The sequence below is a fragment of the Miscanthus floridulus genome, chromosome 5, assembly GCF_019320115.1.
Source record: "Miscanthus floridulus cultivar M001 chromosome 5, ASM1932011v1, whole genome shotgun sequence".
In the NCBI taxonomy this organism is placed as follows: Eukaryota; Viridiplantae; Streptophyta; class Magnoliopsida; order Poales; family Poaceae; genus Miscanthus; species Miscanthus floridulus.
The window spans coordinates 131,331,616-131,347,042 of NC_089584.1; the positions used below are offsets into that span (position 1 = coordinate 131,331,616).

The window sequence follows — 15,427 nt, forward strand, 5'->3', positions numbered from 1 at the left end:
GATCAACCAAAGGATTGCAATTGCTATAATCTTGTCATGTCAAGTTCCCCTAGTTTTGTTATAAAGAAACATGTTAAATTTCAAGAAGGGGAGCAATGTTGGCTACTACCGACAACTTGTCCACCAGCTAAGCTCAAACCGAGGACGGTTTGTTGTCAAGAAGGGGAGGATGATGAGGACATGGCACCTTCGGATACGAACAATGATTATAAGGTGTGCTCGTTCCTACATTTGCATAGTGGCTTTGGTTATAATTCACTTGGTTCCACATGTACATGTCACTATTTGATTGTAGGTTCAAATGTGTTTCATAATGGAAGTTCATCAAAGTTGAACTTTTGGTTCGTCGGCAGACCGACAGTGCCTCATTGGGAAGGCCATAACTCATCCATCCGGAGTGCGATCGAGGTCAATGAGCACTTGATGGAAAGCTTGTTTGATAAGCTTTCAAATAGATCTAGTCCCATCTCAATATCACGTCGGCAAGGCCTCCAAATCACTAATATATTCTGTCGCTATTTCTGGCGGGAGCTACACTGTCGTCATGGGCTTGTTAGACATCCTTGGGACCCAGGCCCAAGTTGGAGCACGCCCCAAGAAGATAGAGAACACCTAAGAGATGGCCCTGGACGTCCTCCTCCTTGGCCACCACCTTAGGAGGCCAGCAAGGACGTCCAAGCCAAGCCAGAGGCCCAGTCCAATCCGAGTTCGAGTCTGCCTCGGCCATCAGGACCAGTCTGCAATAAAATGGACGCCTAGGACGCATCTGAACTCCGTTTTCGATGATCCACAAATGGATGGAAAGATAATTTGATAAGGAAGTCAATCCAAGTGGTTTCACATCAAAATATTTTCAGAATCAACAGGAATCGTCGAAACAAGTCAGCGTCCAGAATCTGTCAGGGTGCTGCGACACCTTCTTTTGGGCCGTTGGGCCTTGTAACGTGTTGGGACACCTTTAGGATGTGAAGAGGGATCCTTGGACGTCCCTTAGGCTATATAATCAGTAGCCACCACCTACTTTAGGGTTTGGGTTTTGCTTAGATTATTCTGTTAAGAAACAGTTTCACCGTTCTTCGGTTTGTGAGACCCCAACTCGTGAGATTAATCATACATCCGCAATTTGGTTGCGATCTTTCTTGTTCTTGCTTGTGTTCTTCATTGCGTAGGCAGGGATTAGCCTTCTTGGCGAGGTCAACCTGGTCCGTGACTTGGTTGATAACCAGAGGAGCTGTGGTGCTAAGATTGCAGGGTTCGATCTTTCGATCTGAAGCCGGATTGGTGTGTCATTCTCCGCCACAACGATAGTTACCATCACCTGACGCAAGATCAGGATCCCTGTCTCCATCAAGGATGCATCCGGCCCAAGTGGGGTTGGCCGAGGCCCAATAAATTAAGGCTGCCTGGACCCCAACAGTTCTCAGGCACACCCACTCGAGGAAAGGCCCAATGTCCCTAAAAGACTAGTCCAATAGGGGAAGGGTGGCTCTCCCTTTTAAGGTGGCTTCCTCCTCCCAAGCTAAGCAAGGTGGGATTATTCAGAGGCTCACACGGTCGCCGCCCGACTATAACTAGGCCACTTGGCCCCTTTGTTGCGTCTTTGCCAGCGGTTAATAGTGGAGGATGTCCTCATCATTCCCACCCCCTTAAACAAGGGCCCAGCTTTGATACCAAATGATGCATCCGGCCCAAGTGGGGTTGGCCGAGGCCCAATAAATTAAGGCTGCCCGGACCCCAACAGTTCTCAGGCACACCCACTCGGGGAAAGGCCTAATGTCCCTAAAAGACTAGTCCAATAGGGGAAGGGTGGCTCTCTCTTTTAAGGTGGCTTCCTCCTCCCAAGCTAAGCAAGGTGGGATTATTCAGAGGCTCACACGGTCACCGCCCGACTACAACTAGGCCACTTGGCCCTTTGTTGTGTCTTTGCCAGTGGTTAATAGTGGAGGATGTCCTCATCAGATAGGGTCTCGCATCCCGCAGTGGAGTCAACGATTTTATCGATTCGAGGTAATGGGAAAGGGACTTTTGGACGTGCTTTGTTCAGACCGGTGTAGTCCACACACATTCTCCATTTCCCATTTTTCTTTTTAACTAATACAGGATTAGCTAACCACTCTGGATGGGACACTTCTTTGATGAACCCAGCCACCAAAAGCTTCTGCACCTCCTCGCCGATGGCTCTGCGCTTTTCCTCGTCGAATCTGTGCAGGCGCTATTTCACTGGCCTGGAGCCGGCTTGGACGTTTAAGGTGTGCTCGGCGACCTCCCTCGGTATGCCCGGCATGTCCGAGGGGCTCCACGCGAACATATCGGCATTCGCGCGAAGAAAGTCGACGAGCATGGCTTCCTATTTGATGTCGAGGGTGGCGCTGATCCTCAACGCCCGGTCGTTGGGGCAGGCGGGGTCGACCGGTATGAGTTTGACGGCCTCCGCGGGCTCGAAAGTTCCGGCGTGATGCTTGGAGTCGGGTACCTCGTTACCGAGTTGGTTGAGGTTGATGACGAGGGTCTCGGCCTCCACGATAGCCTCGGCGTACTCGACGCATTCGACGTCGCAGTCGTATGCATGCTCGTACGTCGACTCGATAGTGATGACGCCGTTGGGGCCTGGCATCTTGAGCTTGAGGTACATGTAGTTGGGGACTGCCATGAACCTAGCATAGCATGCCCGCCCCAAGATGGCGTGGTAGGTTCCCTTGAACCCAACCGCCTCGAAGGTGAGCACCTCTTTGCGGTAGTTGGAGGGAGTACCGAAGCAGACAGGCAGGTCGATGCGCCCGAGGGGCCGCGTACGTTTTCTTGGCACGATGCCGTGGAAAGGCGCGGCATCACCCTAGAGCTGTGACTGGTCGAGCTCCAGGGGCTCTAGGGTGTTGGCGTATAAGATGTTGAGGCCGCTGCCCCCGTCCATCAGTACCTTGGTGAGCCGGGTGTTACCGATGATGGGGTCGACGACAAGCGGGTATTACCCGGGGTTCGGGACATAATCGGGATGGTCGTCCCAGTCGAAGGTGATCGCCTCCTAAGACCAGTTGAGGTACCGGGGAGCGGCCACCTTTACCGAGAAGACCTCCCGACGCTCCCTCTTTCGCTGGCATGCTGAGAGGCACGCTGAAGGCCCGCCAAAGATCATGAAGGCGTTGTGCACCTCGGGGAACCTGTCGTCCTTGTCGCCTTCCCTATCGTCGGGACCCTTTCTCTTGGCGTCGTCATTAGGGAGCCCGAGCTTGGCGTAGTAGCGCCGGAGCATGGTGCACTCCTCGAGGGCATGCTTCACCGGAAACTAGTGGTACGAGCAAGGTTTCTTAAGCATGTCGTTGAAGAGCCCAGGGCCCCTAGGGCCTCGGGGATTCTTGCGTTCTGCGGCCACGATCAGGCCGGCAACGAGGACCTCCTGGTTCCCCTGGCGGCCCTTCTTCTTCTTCTTGGGGAGGTGGGAAGCCGAAGCCCCGGGGGTCTCGTCCTTCCGCTTCCCCTTGGTGTCGTTGTCGGGGAAGATGGCCCCAATGGCTTCTTCGCCCGAGGCGAAGTTGGTGGCGACGTCGAGCAGTGCGGCCACTGAGGTTGGCACGTTCTGGCCTAGCTCGCGGACCAAGTCTCGGCAGGTGGTACCAGAGAGGAAGGCTTGGACAATTTCTGAGTCGCCGACACTTGGCAACTCGGTGCATTTCTTGGAAAAGCGTCGGATGAAGTCTCGGAGAGACTCGTCCGGTGCCTGGCGACAACTCTTGAGGTCCCAGGAATTTCCAGGGCGCACGTATGTGCCCTAAAAATTCCCGACGAAGACCCTGACCAAGTCGCGCCAGTCGTGGATCTATGAGGGAGGGAGGTGTTCGAGCCAGGCTCGCGTCGAGTCTGACAGGAACAGCGGGAGGTTGTGGATGATGAGCAGGTCATCGTCCGCACCACCTAGCTAACAAGCCAGGCGATAATCGGCCAGCCAGAGTTCGGGATTGGTCTCGCCACTATATTTCGTGAGGATGGCCGGCTGTCGAAATCGGGCCGGGAAATGGGTGACACGGATAGCCCTGCTGAAGACTCGAGGGCCGGGTGGCTCGCGAGAAGGACTGCGGTCCTCCTCGCTGTCGTAGCGGCCACCTCAGTGCACGTGGTAGCCTCGGGCGGGCCCCTCGCTGTCATGGCGCCGTCGCCTGCCGACTACCTCGTGCTCGTCCTGCGCCTCGCGTCGGTTGCCGAGGCGGTCGTGGACCAAGGGGACCCTGTTGATCGTCGGCACCCGGGCAGGCTCAGGATGAACCGAGGCCTCCCTATCCTGCCGATGCGGTGGTGAGGGGAGGCCCGAGACGGCTCCGTGCCGCCAGGAGGCAAAACTCTCGGCCTGCTGCACCACGGCGGTCTAGAGGAGGTCCCGGAGCTCGCCGTGAACCCATTGTCCTTCCGTGGTGGAGGGCTCGGGCATCGCACGCACTAGCATCGCCATAGCCACGACATTCTGGCTAGCGCGATTGAAGATTGGGGGACGATCGTCCCCTTCGTCGTCGTTGATGCGGTGGTGCACGTCACGAGCCCGTCGTCGGGCTCCTCTGCCGTCACCGTGGCCCTGCTGCTCCTGCTCGAGAGTGTTCCGGAGCTGTTGCAGAAGGAGCCGATCTTGCTCAACCTTGGCCTGAAGCTCACGGAGCTGCTCTAGGTCTGGGCGTCAAAATTGTCTGAGGGCGAGGTTCTCGTTCCGTGCTGCCGGTGGGACAACGCGTGAAGGCATGGCATTGCCTGTTCCCTGATGAAGCGGAGTGCGGTTGCCTACCCCCTCGTCCTCGTCGCCCATGCTTGGCATCCCAAGTCCGATGTGGAAGCACTCACGAGAAGGATCGTAAGCACTTTCATCGTCGGAATTGGAGTAGCCGAAGCAATAGTCACTTGCAGCCAAGAAGCGGCGCATGGTTTCACGGTCGTGGAGGTCGGAGAAATCCACTCCGGCCCATGCCTCGTCCTCTTCCGAGGAGCCGGCGTGGGTGTGGGTCGACGCGGTGGTGTCGAAGTTAAGGGCGAAGCGCTGGCGGCGCTCCGAGAGATCCGCGTGAGCGAAAGTGTAGGCGTAAGCGTAAGAGGCGGCGGCATTTCTCAACCCGAAGGGGTACGGAGATAGTGCCGTCGTCTGGCTCTGCTCCGCCGGAGTTAGCTCCTCAGGGATGTAGGCGTAAGCGTAAGAGGCGGAGCTTGGTGTCGGGGCATCGCCGGGTGCCACCGGCGTTTTTCCCTTGTCTAGGCTCAGGCTAGACAGGTCTCCAAACAGGGACCTTGTGCCAACAGCTGGTCGTGGGATAGCGTCGAAGAGCGGCGAGTCGCCCTGGGTTCGGGTGGCATCGAGGTGATCCTGCTCGCGTTGTGCCTGGCGAGCGCGGCTGCCCGGGCGCCGCCTGCGCCTGGGCTGTCGGTGCGTGAAGTCATCGTCGACAGGCGGGGTTCAGGGTGTGAGGAGTACCATGTCGTACTCGTGCCCTAGAGACATGAACTCTAGGCTCCCAAACTAGACCACCATGCCGAGACGCAGTGGTCGTACGGGGTCTGCCATTCGAAACTTGTTGGGATGACGAAGCTGACACACAGAGGCCCCTACCTGGCGAACTGTCGGTGTTTTGGACCAGGGGATCCTCAACCAACTAGTGAATTTGTGCTGCGTGTTCCCAATCTTGGATGGTGATGCAAAGAGACACAAGACTTATACTGGTTCAGGCAATCGGTGCCCTATGTCCAGTCTGAGAGATCGGTCTTGTATTCCTTGCACTGAAGTGCTTGTAGTAGGGGGTTACAAGCTAGGTGAGAGAGGGAGTTAATCCCAGGTCTCGGCAGGGAGTGATGTTGACTGCTTGAGGCGTTGCTCTTAGGCCACAGGGAAGTGTGCATTACCAGGTGTTGTTCGTCTTCCGTCCCCTAGGAATGGCCCAAATCCTCTCCTTTTATAGCTTGAAGGGAGGACAAGGGTAGTACATGTGCTAACTATTCGGCGTTGTGCAAAACAAAGGCGGCGTGTCTGAGCCCTGTAGCCTGTTCCTGTGGCAGTGTGGTCGTCAGAGCGGTCCGTCCTTGGAGCGCTGGGGCGACGTGCTGGTCACATCCGATCCTGTGCGTCATGGGAGCTCCAGGGCTGCCTCGGAGCGAGCGCGGCGATCAGCTTGCGGGTCGCTGTGGATTGACCGTCGTGCGAGGCCGAGGCTCGGTTGGTGCCGAGGCCTAACCGTGGTGGGGGGTCTCGGCAGACGTGAATCCCGAGATAGCCGAGACCCTGGCGTAGTGTGCCGAGGCCCGAAGGGAGCGGTCGATCTAGTACGCTGGTTTGAAGGCGATGATGACCTGGGCCCGATTTCCCATGCTGCGTTGTCTTTGGGGCGAGAGTTACGGGGCACAGTGTAGTGTGGGCGCTGATTGTGGGCATAGTGCCAGAATACAGTGGCCGGTGACCCCCGCCATGCCCTGTCCCAGCCGGTATGGCGCTGATGCGACTTCTTGTCCCGTTGGCCTTTCCGCGGTGTCGAGCCATCGTCCGGCTGAGATTGCGGGAGTGGTTGACGCATTAATGGGACGCGACATGCTGTCGAGAAGACCGGTCGAGGCGGGAGCGGCGGGTTATTGTCAAGCCAGCCTCGAGCGATTCGGAGAATAGCAGTCTCATCCGAGGCTGCACGCACGGGGCCTCGGGCAAGACGGAGATTGGGCTCCTTGCCGAGGCCTTCCGCGAGAGGCCTCGCGCGAGGCGGAGATTACGTCAGGGCGTCGAGGCCTCCCGTGCGAGGCCTTAGGCGAGATGGAGAGCCAGTGGGCACGACAGGGCCAGTGAGTAAACCCATGGCTCACCTTCTGGCTTCGTCGTTAATGGGATTTAAGTGACTTTTTGGTGTACGCTCGGGGTACCCCGTTCTAAGGTACCCGACATGTGTATTTCACTACACATCTCGTCGAAGTTTAACATTTATACCCACAACTATTTTAAATTACTTGTTCTGTCTTACTCAGCATGGGGCCTATAATACTTCGTAAAGTTGCAAGACATTCTTAACTCTATTCCATTGATCTATATCTAGACTGGACTTCTACCAAAATATCCCGGATACATGAGCTACGCCAGGGTAAGTTCTTACTTGTACACTCATTAAGCTTCCAATAGCTGAAGCATATGGAACCATGTTCATTTGATCGATCTCATATTAGTTCCTATAACACTGAAGGTTCCCAAATCTATTACCCTTGACTATAGGAGCAGACGTAGGTTTACTCGCATGCATACTTTATTTCTTTAGAATCTTTTCTAAGTATGTCTTTACGATAGTCCTAATACCCCTTTTCTTCTATCTCGATGAATTTCAATTCCTAAAACCAATGATGCTTCACCAAGATCATTCATATTGAAACTTGAGGACAAGAACTTCTTCTCCAATGGCAGATTAACATCATTACTAGTGAGTAGGATGTCATCTATACACAGGATGTGGAAAATGAATTTTCCATTCTTGAACTTTGCATAAATGTTATTGTCCTTCTCATTCTCTTAAAACCTAAACTTTCTTATTGTTTCATCAACTTCAAATACTACTGTCTAGAGGCTTGTTTCAACCCATAAATAGATTTCTGCAGGCGGCATCCCATACGTTCTTTTACTTCCACAATAAAACCTTTAGGTTGTGCCATGTAAACATTTTCATATAAATCCCCATTGAGGAATGCCTTCTTTATATTCATCTGATGTAACTCTAAATCGTAATGTGCCACTAACACTATTATGATTCTAAAAGAATTCTTCCATGAGACTGGAGAAAAAACTCTCATTGTAATCTATTCTTTCTCTTTACGTAAAGCCTTTTGCTACAAGTCGTGCTTTATATCTTTCCACATTCACTTTGTAGTCACATTTTATCTTGTAGACCCATTTACAACCTACTGTTTTGGCTTTATTAGAAATTTTTTCTAAGTCCTAAACATTGTTGGTATTCATCGAATTCATTTTAGCTTCCATAGCTTCTTGCCATTTAGACGAGTGAGCGCTTCTCATAGCTTCTTCAAATGAGGTGGGATCTCCCTCTATTTGAATTTTTCACTAACATAGACTTCATAGTCATTAGAAAAAGCTAATTTTCTAATTCTTTGAGACATTCTAGGGCCTCAGCTACTGACACTTTTGTATGGGGCTGTTGTTGCTCTTCATTGCCAAGAGACAATTAATTCTATAGGCTCCTGTATTACAAGATCCTTGTTTATATTATTCATCTTCTTCGAAGAGCTTAAGTCATACAACATCAATATGTATTGAGAAATTTGTTATTTTTTAATCACTGGAGTGGGCACGTAGTCTCGCTTCTCTTTAAGTCTTAGGTCTCTATATATCATGCTCCCCCAGATTATCCAATCTTCTGTAAAGATAGTGTATCTTTAAATTTTTTATTTGGGTTTAATCTGTTAAAATCTCATATGGCGCTTTAAGCACTGCCTTATATATCTCTGAGGCTCTTCTAGTATGAATTTTGGCTGACTATGCTATCTTCCTATCTGAATTGTAAAAGGTTTAGAAATTTAGCTATTTCTCTACTTAGGGGTATCGTTATTATGACCGTTGTACTCCTCCGACGATCATATTCATCTTAATTGATCTTTATCTCACTCTTAATGAAGAGTATTTTCTTAATTGTTCTTTATCTTATCTTTCTTAATTGATCTTATAATTCTCCCCCTCGAAATATGACATAAACTTTACTGTCATAATTTCGAGAACTATTCAGAACTCCTGTGAACGAGGAGACACTTATAACTTACTTCATCCAAATAATTATGTCATGCAAACAAAGTTATTTCTTAATTCATATAGGAGTACATTTTCCTTATTTCACTTCAAGAACTAAACAATGTATTTTATTAGTAGTACTTCTGCAAGTCACGCCGGCATGTTTTCTTATCTTTTGGTTAGTATTGACCATGACGGTGCATTTCTATTGTGCCATGGTCAATACTAGGATAGCATAAGAGCTACCCAAACTTCTCTCGCTATACGGGATACATAAAAACACGAGTCATTACAAAACTTCTCCCACCATACAGGATTAACTAGCATAGATACTATGCCAAACTTCTCCCCATATGAGATAATTCCCTAAATGGGACGTAAATGCCAGAATTAGCTCTCAGGACACAAGAAGTGTTTGAACATTCAAGACATTAAATTCATAAATAAATCAGAATACTCTATAACACACATGTTTAATCTTATAACTCTTATCATAATGATGAAATAAAATATACTATTTACTATAATAAAAACTTAGTCATGACGACTAAAACATTCACTTATACTTTATTTTCCAACTAAATCTTCCCCCGGGTTCTAATTTAATCAGAAAATTAATAAACTAAGCAACAAGAGAAAACTTAAGTGAGAGAATTGCTAAACTCATTTTGACCCCTAACAACCCTAAATTGGCTCAACTCATTTTGGGCCAGCTGAGTTCTCTTTTCACATTTGTCATACCTATCAAAAAGCAGAACGGTGCAAAACTTTTCCTTCACATAGCCCAGCAGAGCAGTCCGTTCGCTTGCAGCAGAGTGATCTCGTCGGTTAAAATAAAAACATACAAGGTGCTTCTGCATTAATTCTACATCACCATTGGGTTGAAAATAGAATTAATGCATAAAACTCATAAATAAAAAATATAATATTGCTATCATCAACTTTGGTCAGAAAAAGAGCAATATCATAAATACAATATTCTTCTACATTAATTCCACATCACCGTTGGGCAAAAATGGAATTAATGCAAGGAAAAAACCCATGAATAAACTTATAATATTGTTCTTAACTTGAAAAATGTATAACTACTCTTTAAAATTAAATTCTCCCGTTGGTTCGAATTTAATTAGAAGATAATCAACATCATTGCAGCAAAAACATAAAAAATAATCTTAAAATTAATATTATCAAAAGCATTTCTATGTACTTAACTACTCTATGAATAAATTCTCTCATTGTTTTGAAATTTGAGCAAAGATTGAACTTCAAACTCAACATAGAATTATCAAACAAATGCTTCTAAAAATATAAAACAAATTCTAAAATTATTGTGCATTCGACCCGAAGCCTGCTTGGCCTAGAGGCCTGCTTGTGCGCGCGCGGCCCAGCGGCAGAAATGGCCAGCGGCCCACCAGCGCGTGTGGCTCTCCCCCATGCCCATGCTGCAACCTGGGTCTGGGCCGAGAATCTGTCTTCCCACCTGGGCCGCTTCCAGCCCGAGCGATTTCAGCCATTTGTTTCATCCGACGGTCGCCCGTCATCCTCGCGGGAACAAAACGGCATCCGGCCGCCGGCTCCCCTGAAACCCTAGTCATTTCCCCTCTGCCTTCTCTCTCAGCCTTGCAATCGGTGGCGGTGGCCGCCGACAGCTGCAAGGAGGTGGTGCCACCGCCGCTGCCGCGAGTCTCCGGCCAGTCCAGCCGAGCTTTCTCCATCCCCTTCTCTTCTATTCTAACCCCACACCGAGCGAGATGCAGTCGCCCGTGGCGACTAGAGAAAAATGGTGGAGAAAAGTGGTGGCGCCGCAATAAGCCCCCTCGTCGGCGTGCGCGTTCGCCCAAGGCTGAGCGCGTCGCCATTGAGCGGCCTTGCGGCGGTGCTCTGAGCCCGCATGCACGACACTCGGCTCGGGATCACCTCCCGCACAATGGCGGTGATGAAGCGCCGGTGAGCTGGCGTCTTGGGGTTTCTTCCCGCACGACGGTGGTATTTTCAGAGGCGGATTATGTCCGGGTGAGTCTCTAGGGTTAGGGATAGGGTTTCATGATTTGAAAACTTCGAATCACCTCCTTCTAATTGCTTCCCCGATCTAGATCTATACCCTAACCTGGCTCCGATACCATTATTAGAGAATTTAGAATCAACTAGGAGTACATCTAGCGGGTTGACTTCACTAATTGGGCATAAACATCATATAGTTCATCGATGTGAAACCTAGAGAGAGAGAGGCCCATACCTTTGGCTTGGTAGAGGAGGTAGAGGAGAAAGAAGTCGCCATGGCAGTGGCAACGCAATGTGGAGCGGTGGAATCCAAAGGACGGCGGCGTGGCCAACGGTGCTTCTCGTCACTGTAGCGCGCCCGCGATCGGATGAGGCCTTCTAGGGTTTGTCAGTGGGTTAGTGGCGTCAGCCAACCTCGTTCCCCACCTTTCTCTTTTATAGCGTTATGTGACAGGGGCCCGTTGACCAGGAGTCAGTTGAGCGCCCCTGATCAAAACACGGTCAAGGGGTCTGACTCGATCGTTTGATCAAGTCGGATGAGATCAATCCTAACAACGCAAAGCAACAAGCCAAACAAATCCGGTGCGTACGTACACAACGCTGCTGGACAAATGGGCACGCGCGATCGAGTGCACGCATGCCATGAATCCGGCGGCCACCCGTTAGCTAGCTAGGTGCCGGCACGATGTCTCCATCGCTCACAACTCACTCGCAGCTAGAGCTAGCGCGCGACCGACCGCCAATGGGTGGTAGAGGTGAAAACCGGCGCCCTGCAGGCCCCGGTAGTGCTCCTGCCCGTGTGCTACCTCGTCGTCGATGCTGGCGAACTGGACGTGCTGTTGTTGTCCCGGGTGCACGCCGCCGGCCATCTGATGGCAGGCTGGCGTTGGAGGAGCGAACAGGTACCCGCCCGCGGCGCGGCCGTGGTGGTGGTGCTCGGGCGGCGGCGGCACGCCGAACGCGATGTTGACGCCGCCGCCGTGGTGGGAGTCGTGCTGCTGCAGGCCCAGCGTGAGGGACACGCCGCCACCGAAGCCCCTGCCGGCGTGGTGGTCGCCGCCGCCGTACACGTCAAAGTCGAGGTGGTCCATGATGCCGAAGTTCTCGAGCGGCGGCGCCAGCGCGCGATCCGCCGCCGCCGCCGATGTTGATGACCGAGGGGAGTGAACCCACGTCGTGCAGGAGCTGCGCCCGCGTCTACGGAACCTGGGCTATGGCGCGATGGAGACTACGCGCGGGAAAGAGTCACGGTTGAGCGCGGGAAGGAGGAGGCGGCGCGGGGAAGGGCCAATGCGCGTGATTCCTCCGCGTATTTTTACCCACGGAGGAGGCCGGTTTGCCAAGTTCGGAAAGATCTTGTAGATGAGTTTTTTTGTTTTTCCAAAAAATATAGATGGAGAAGAGATATGGGGCACTCTTGGAGATACTTTAAGCTTTATGCTGGGATTTGCTATTTGGACACTTCAAAAAAAAGGTCGCTGATTACGCATAATCGCAATGCGCCTAAAAAACAAATTAGATCCAATCCAATTAGCCACTAGGTGCAAACGTGGAATGTTCAAAGCAAAACCAGATGGCAGGAACATGTATTAACATATACTGATGTCATACAAGAAGTGCAATGCAGGTAACGCATCAGGAGTTTATATTTGGAATTTGTTTCAGACACAATGCATTCTTATGTACTCCGTAAGACTCAACGGTATGACCCCAAAGCTCCCAGCCTCCCACCGGAACATTTTCATTGCGTTCAGAATTGAAAGAATATAAAAGGCTAATACAAGGCATAAGTGATGCCTGTTCACTTATATTTCACTGTACTTACATTACAACCTGCACCAGAAAAGAATGCCTATAGTTTACCGAAATGCCCCATAAAGCTCCTGAAATCGTTAGGTGCAGTCTTCAAAATTTTCTTCAGCCGCCGCCGCAGCCGCATGGTGCAAAATCTGCTTCACCTTGTCAAAGATCTCTTGGACCTGCTTCCTGGAGTGCAGAGGAGAAGGGTACACGCATGTCCAGTCCAGCTTGCCGTCCTTGATCGAGTCGAACACGCCGATCGACGGGCCGATGCCGTGCACGGTGGCGCAGCAGACGCAGTCCTCCACGCCGGCCTTGCTCTGCACCTCGGCCACGTCGGCGACATCGGGCTCCTCGAACACGGAGACAAGCGCCGTCCGGAGCGCACCGGCCGTCGTCAACTGGGGAGCCTCGATGGCCCGGCACATGAGGAAGTTGAGGTCGCTGATGTCGGTGAGGTGTTTCTTGTCGTTCTTGGCGCTGGTGTACGAGTCGTGGCACCTCTTGGCCAGCTCCCACAGCCCTTCCTCGCCGTGGATTGTGTGCGTGTTGGTGATGGCAGAGTAGAAGAACCCTGCGACATTGATTGGATTAACGGTGGTACTAAGCATTGCAACATTAAATGCTCTTTGCCCTGTTCATTTAACTTATAAGCTGTAACAGTATTTTTCCCACGCAAAAAATCGGTCAACCGGAGAGACTCGTGCTCACCGACGTTGCGATCGTCCAAGGCCGGCTCAAGAAACTTGCGGCAATTGATAAGGGTCACGATGGAGTATGTCTCCTGCTGGCCGCTCTCCAGCTGCTTGGACTGCCGCGCGGCGAGCATCGTCGCGGCGGCCATGGCGGAGCAAAGCCTCACCCCATTCTCCTTGCACGCCTAGAGGACAATGAGCTATGAATGAATCTATTTGTTGCCAATGTAAAATACTAGCACAGGAGTATGGAAGTCTGGAGGAACAGGCCAGGCTTGAACTTACGTCGAGCAGCCTCGTGGTCTCGTCGCGGCCGAGCCCGAGCCGCACCATCTGCGTGGACCTCACCGTGCCGGTCTCCACGAACGGCAGCGTGGACGTCCGCAGGCCGTTGATGGAGTAGCCCACCATATCCAACCCGCGCGCCCAGAACGGCTTCCAGGTGTCCCTCTGCGGGATCCTCTCCTCCAGCCCAGCTTCCGCCGCCGCATCCTCCGGGTTGGCGCGCTCCCCGCCCTCCTCACCACCGGCCAGCAGCGCGACGAGTTCCCTGGCCAGCGCATTCGCCGCCGAACGGTCGCACGCGACCGTGTGGATCCGGACGAACAGCGCCGCGCTGCCCGTGGCGGGCGTGAGCTCGTAGAGCGTCGCGAAGAGGACCGGGGCGTCGTCGGAGGACGCCGGGTCGGCCCACGGGTTGCGGTTGAGCTCATGCTCGAGGAAGGCGTGGAAGTCCAGCGCGGAGTCCGGCGCCGGGAGCGGCGCCAGCGGGAGCGGCGGGGCCGGAGGCGCTGCCGGGTCGGGGAACGCCAGCGTCGGGCCGGAGGGAGAGGTCCGGAGGCGGGCGCGGAGGACGGGGTGTGCGTTCCGCAGGGAGCGCAGCGCCGCCTGAGCCGCCTCGGCCGCGTCGCCGCGGGAGAGGCGGAGCGCGAGCAGCGTGGTGCCGGTGCCGCCCGGCACGGCGCGGAGCCAGCTGTACTCCGTGCCGCCCGGCGCGCGGGTGCGCCACTCGGCCGCGTCGTCGAGCTCGGCGCCCGCGCTGCCGTTCGCGGGATCCATGGCGGAGGGGAACGCGGCTGCCGGTGCTGCTACCGGCGCTAGTATGCGTGTGAATTTGGATCGGAGACGGAGCGATGATGTGTAGGATTGGATTGGCGTTTCTGGTCTGAGATGTGGTGGGTGGTGGTGGCTGGCTCTTGTCGTCTTGCTCGTCGGCTCAGCAACCAGTCAGCACCTCGTTGCGTGGCCGCCTCTGCTGATGGTGAACGACGAGACGTATAATGTCATGCTCGGCGTTAACGAATTGGAAAATGGCGCGAAATTCGCAGCTCCTCGTAGTCTACCTCCACATATAGTCCATGCTGCAGTGCCGTCCTGTGACGATCAGTCACCAAAAAGAAAACACTCGATCGACACTCTATAGTGCGGCGATAACGCGATCACGGGCTCTGCTTTGTGATTGGCAGCGTGCTTGCTGATCGGACTTCGAGCAGCCTATGAATCTATGATTCCATGTTTCGGCGAAGGCGAGGGAAGCCTGGCCTGCGTTTCCAAGTGAAAAAACAGGAAAAAAAAATTCAGTGCGGGGAGTCAAGCAAAGCAATCCAGGACTCAAGAACAAAGGTCTCGGAAGAATCAATTTTTGCGACAAAGATTTGAGATTGAAGATCTTTTATAGACTTGAGCGTCGCCAGAAGGTGATTTTAGCACATGGAATTCGACAAAGTGCTCAGTGTGCATGGCAGTGCAATCTTGATGAACAAATGATCTAGAGAGCTTGGGCATGCAGCTAGTAAGCAATCCAATGAAACAAGTTTCACCTCAATAGGAGCTTTTGGAGAATTTGGAAGTGAAACCAGAAGAATGCACAGAAGGGACAGTCCGATGCTAAGAAAAATTCTATTTTAGCTGAGTTGTAGGATCAATTTTGGAGTGTTTTGAGACCTTCGGAACTTGTTCATATCATGGTTTGATGCAAAGTTGAAAGCCCTAAGTTTGGTTTTGATAATTCAATGACAGCTAGTGTACTAATGCTTCCAATTAATTTGTGATTGAGCTAGGGTCCACATTAAGATAGCGCGCAAGGTTAGAAGATGGTTGAGAGGTGATCAAACCATATGAAGCAAGCTCACACTTGAGCCTTCAATTCCCGTGTGCATACATCAGATATTCAGATCACATAAAAAGCATGCATGAACCA

At 52.1% G+C, this 15,427-nt stretch overlaps 1 protein-coding gene and 1 pseudogene across 1 annotated transcript; both read right to left on the minus strand.

Annotated features, from left to right (window-relative positions):
* Positions 1 to 11,398: 11,398 nt before the first annotated feature.
* Positions 11,399 to 12,477, minus strand: LOC136455361 (nucleoporin NSP1-like; annotated as a pseudogene).
* On the minus strand, positions 12,288 to 14,427 carry LOC136453632 (uncharacterized). The gene is made up of 3 exons (XM_066454191.1): positions 13,513 to 14,427; positions 13,244 to 13,412; positions 12,288 to 13,106 (listed from the first exon to the last, which is right to left on the minus strand). The coding sequence occupies exons 1-3, from the start codon at positions 14,284 to 14,286 to the stop codon at positions 12,625 to 12,627; spliced, it is 1,425 nt and encodes a 474-aa protein (XP_066310288.1). The 5' UTR covers positions 14,287 to 14,427; the 3' UTR covers positions 12,288 to 12,624.
* Positions 14,428 to 15,427: the final 1,000 nt, after the last annotated feature.

Coding starts and splice junctions, on each gene's coding strand:
- LOC136453632 (XM_066454191.1), bottom strand. CDS start 14,286: ATGGATCCCGCGAACGGCAGCGCGGGCGCCGAGCTCGACGACGCGGCC. Junction 13,413..13,512: donor AGACCACGAGGCTGCTCGAC/GTAAGTTCAAGC, acceptor ATTGTCCTCTAG/GCGTGCAAGGAGAATGGGGT. Junction 13,107..13,243: donor CTTGGACGATCGCAACGTCG/GTGAGCACGAGT, acceptor TCAATGTCGCAG/GGTTCTTCTACTCTGCCATC.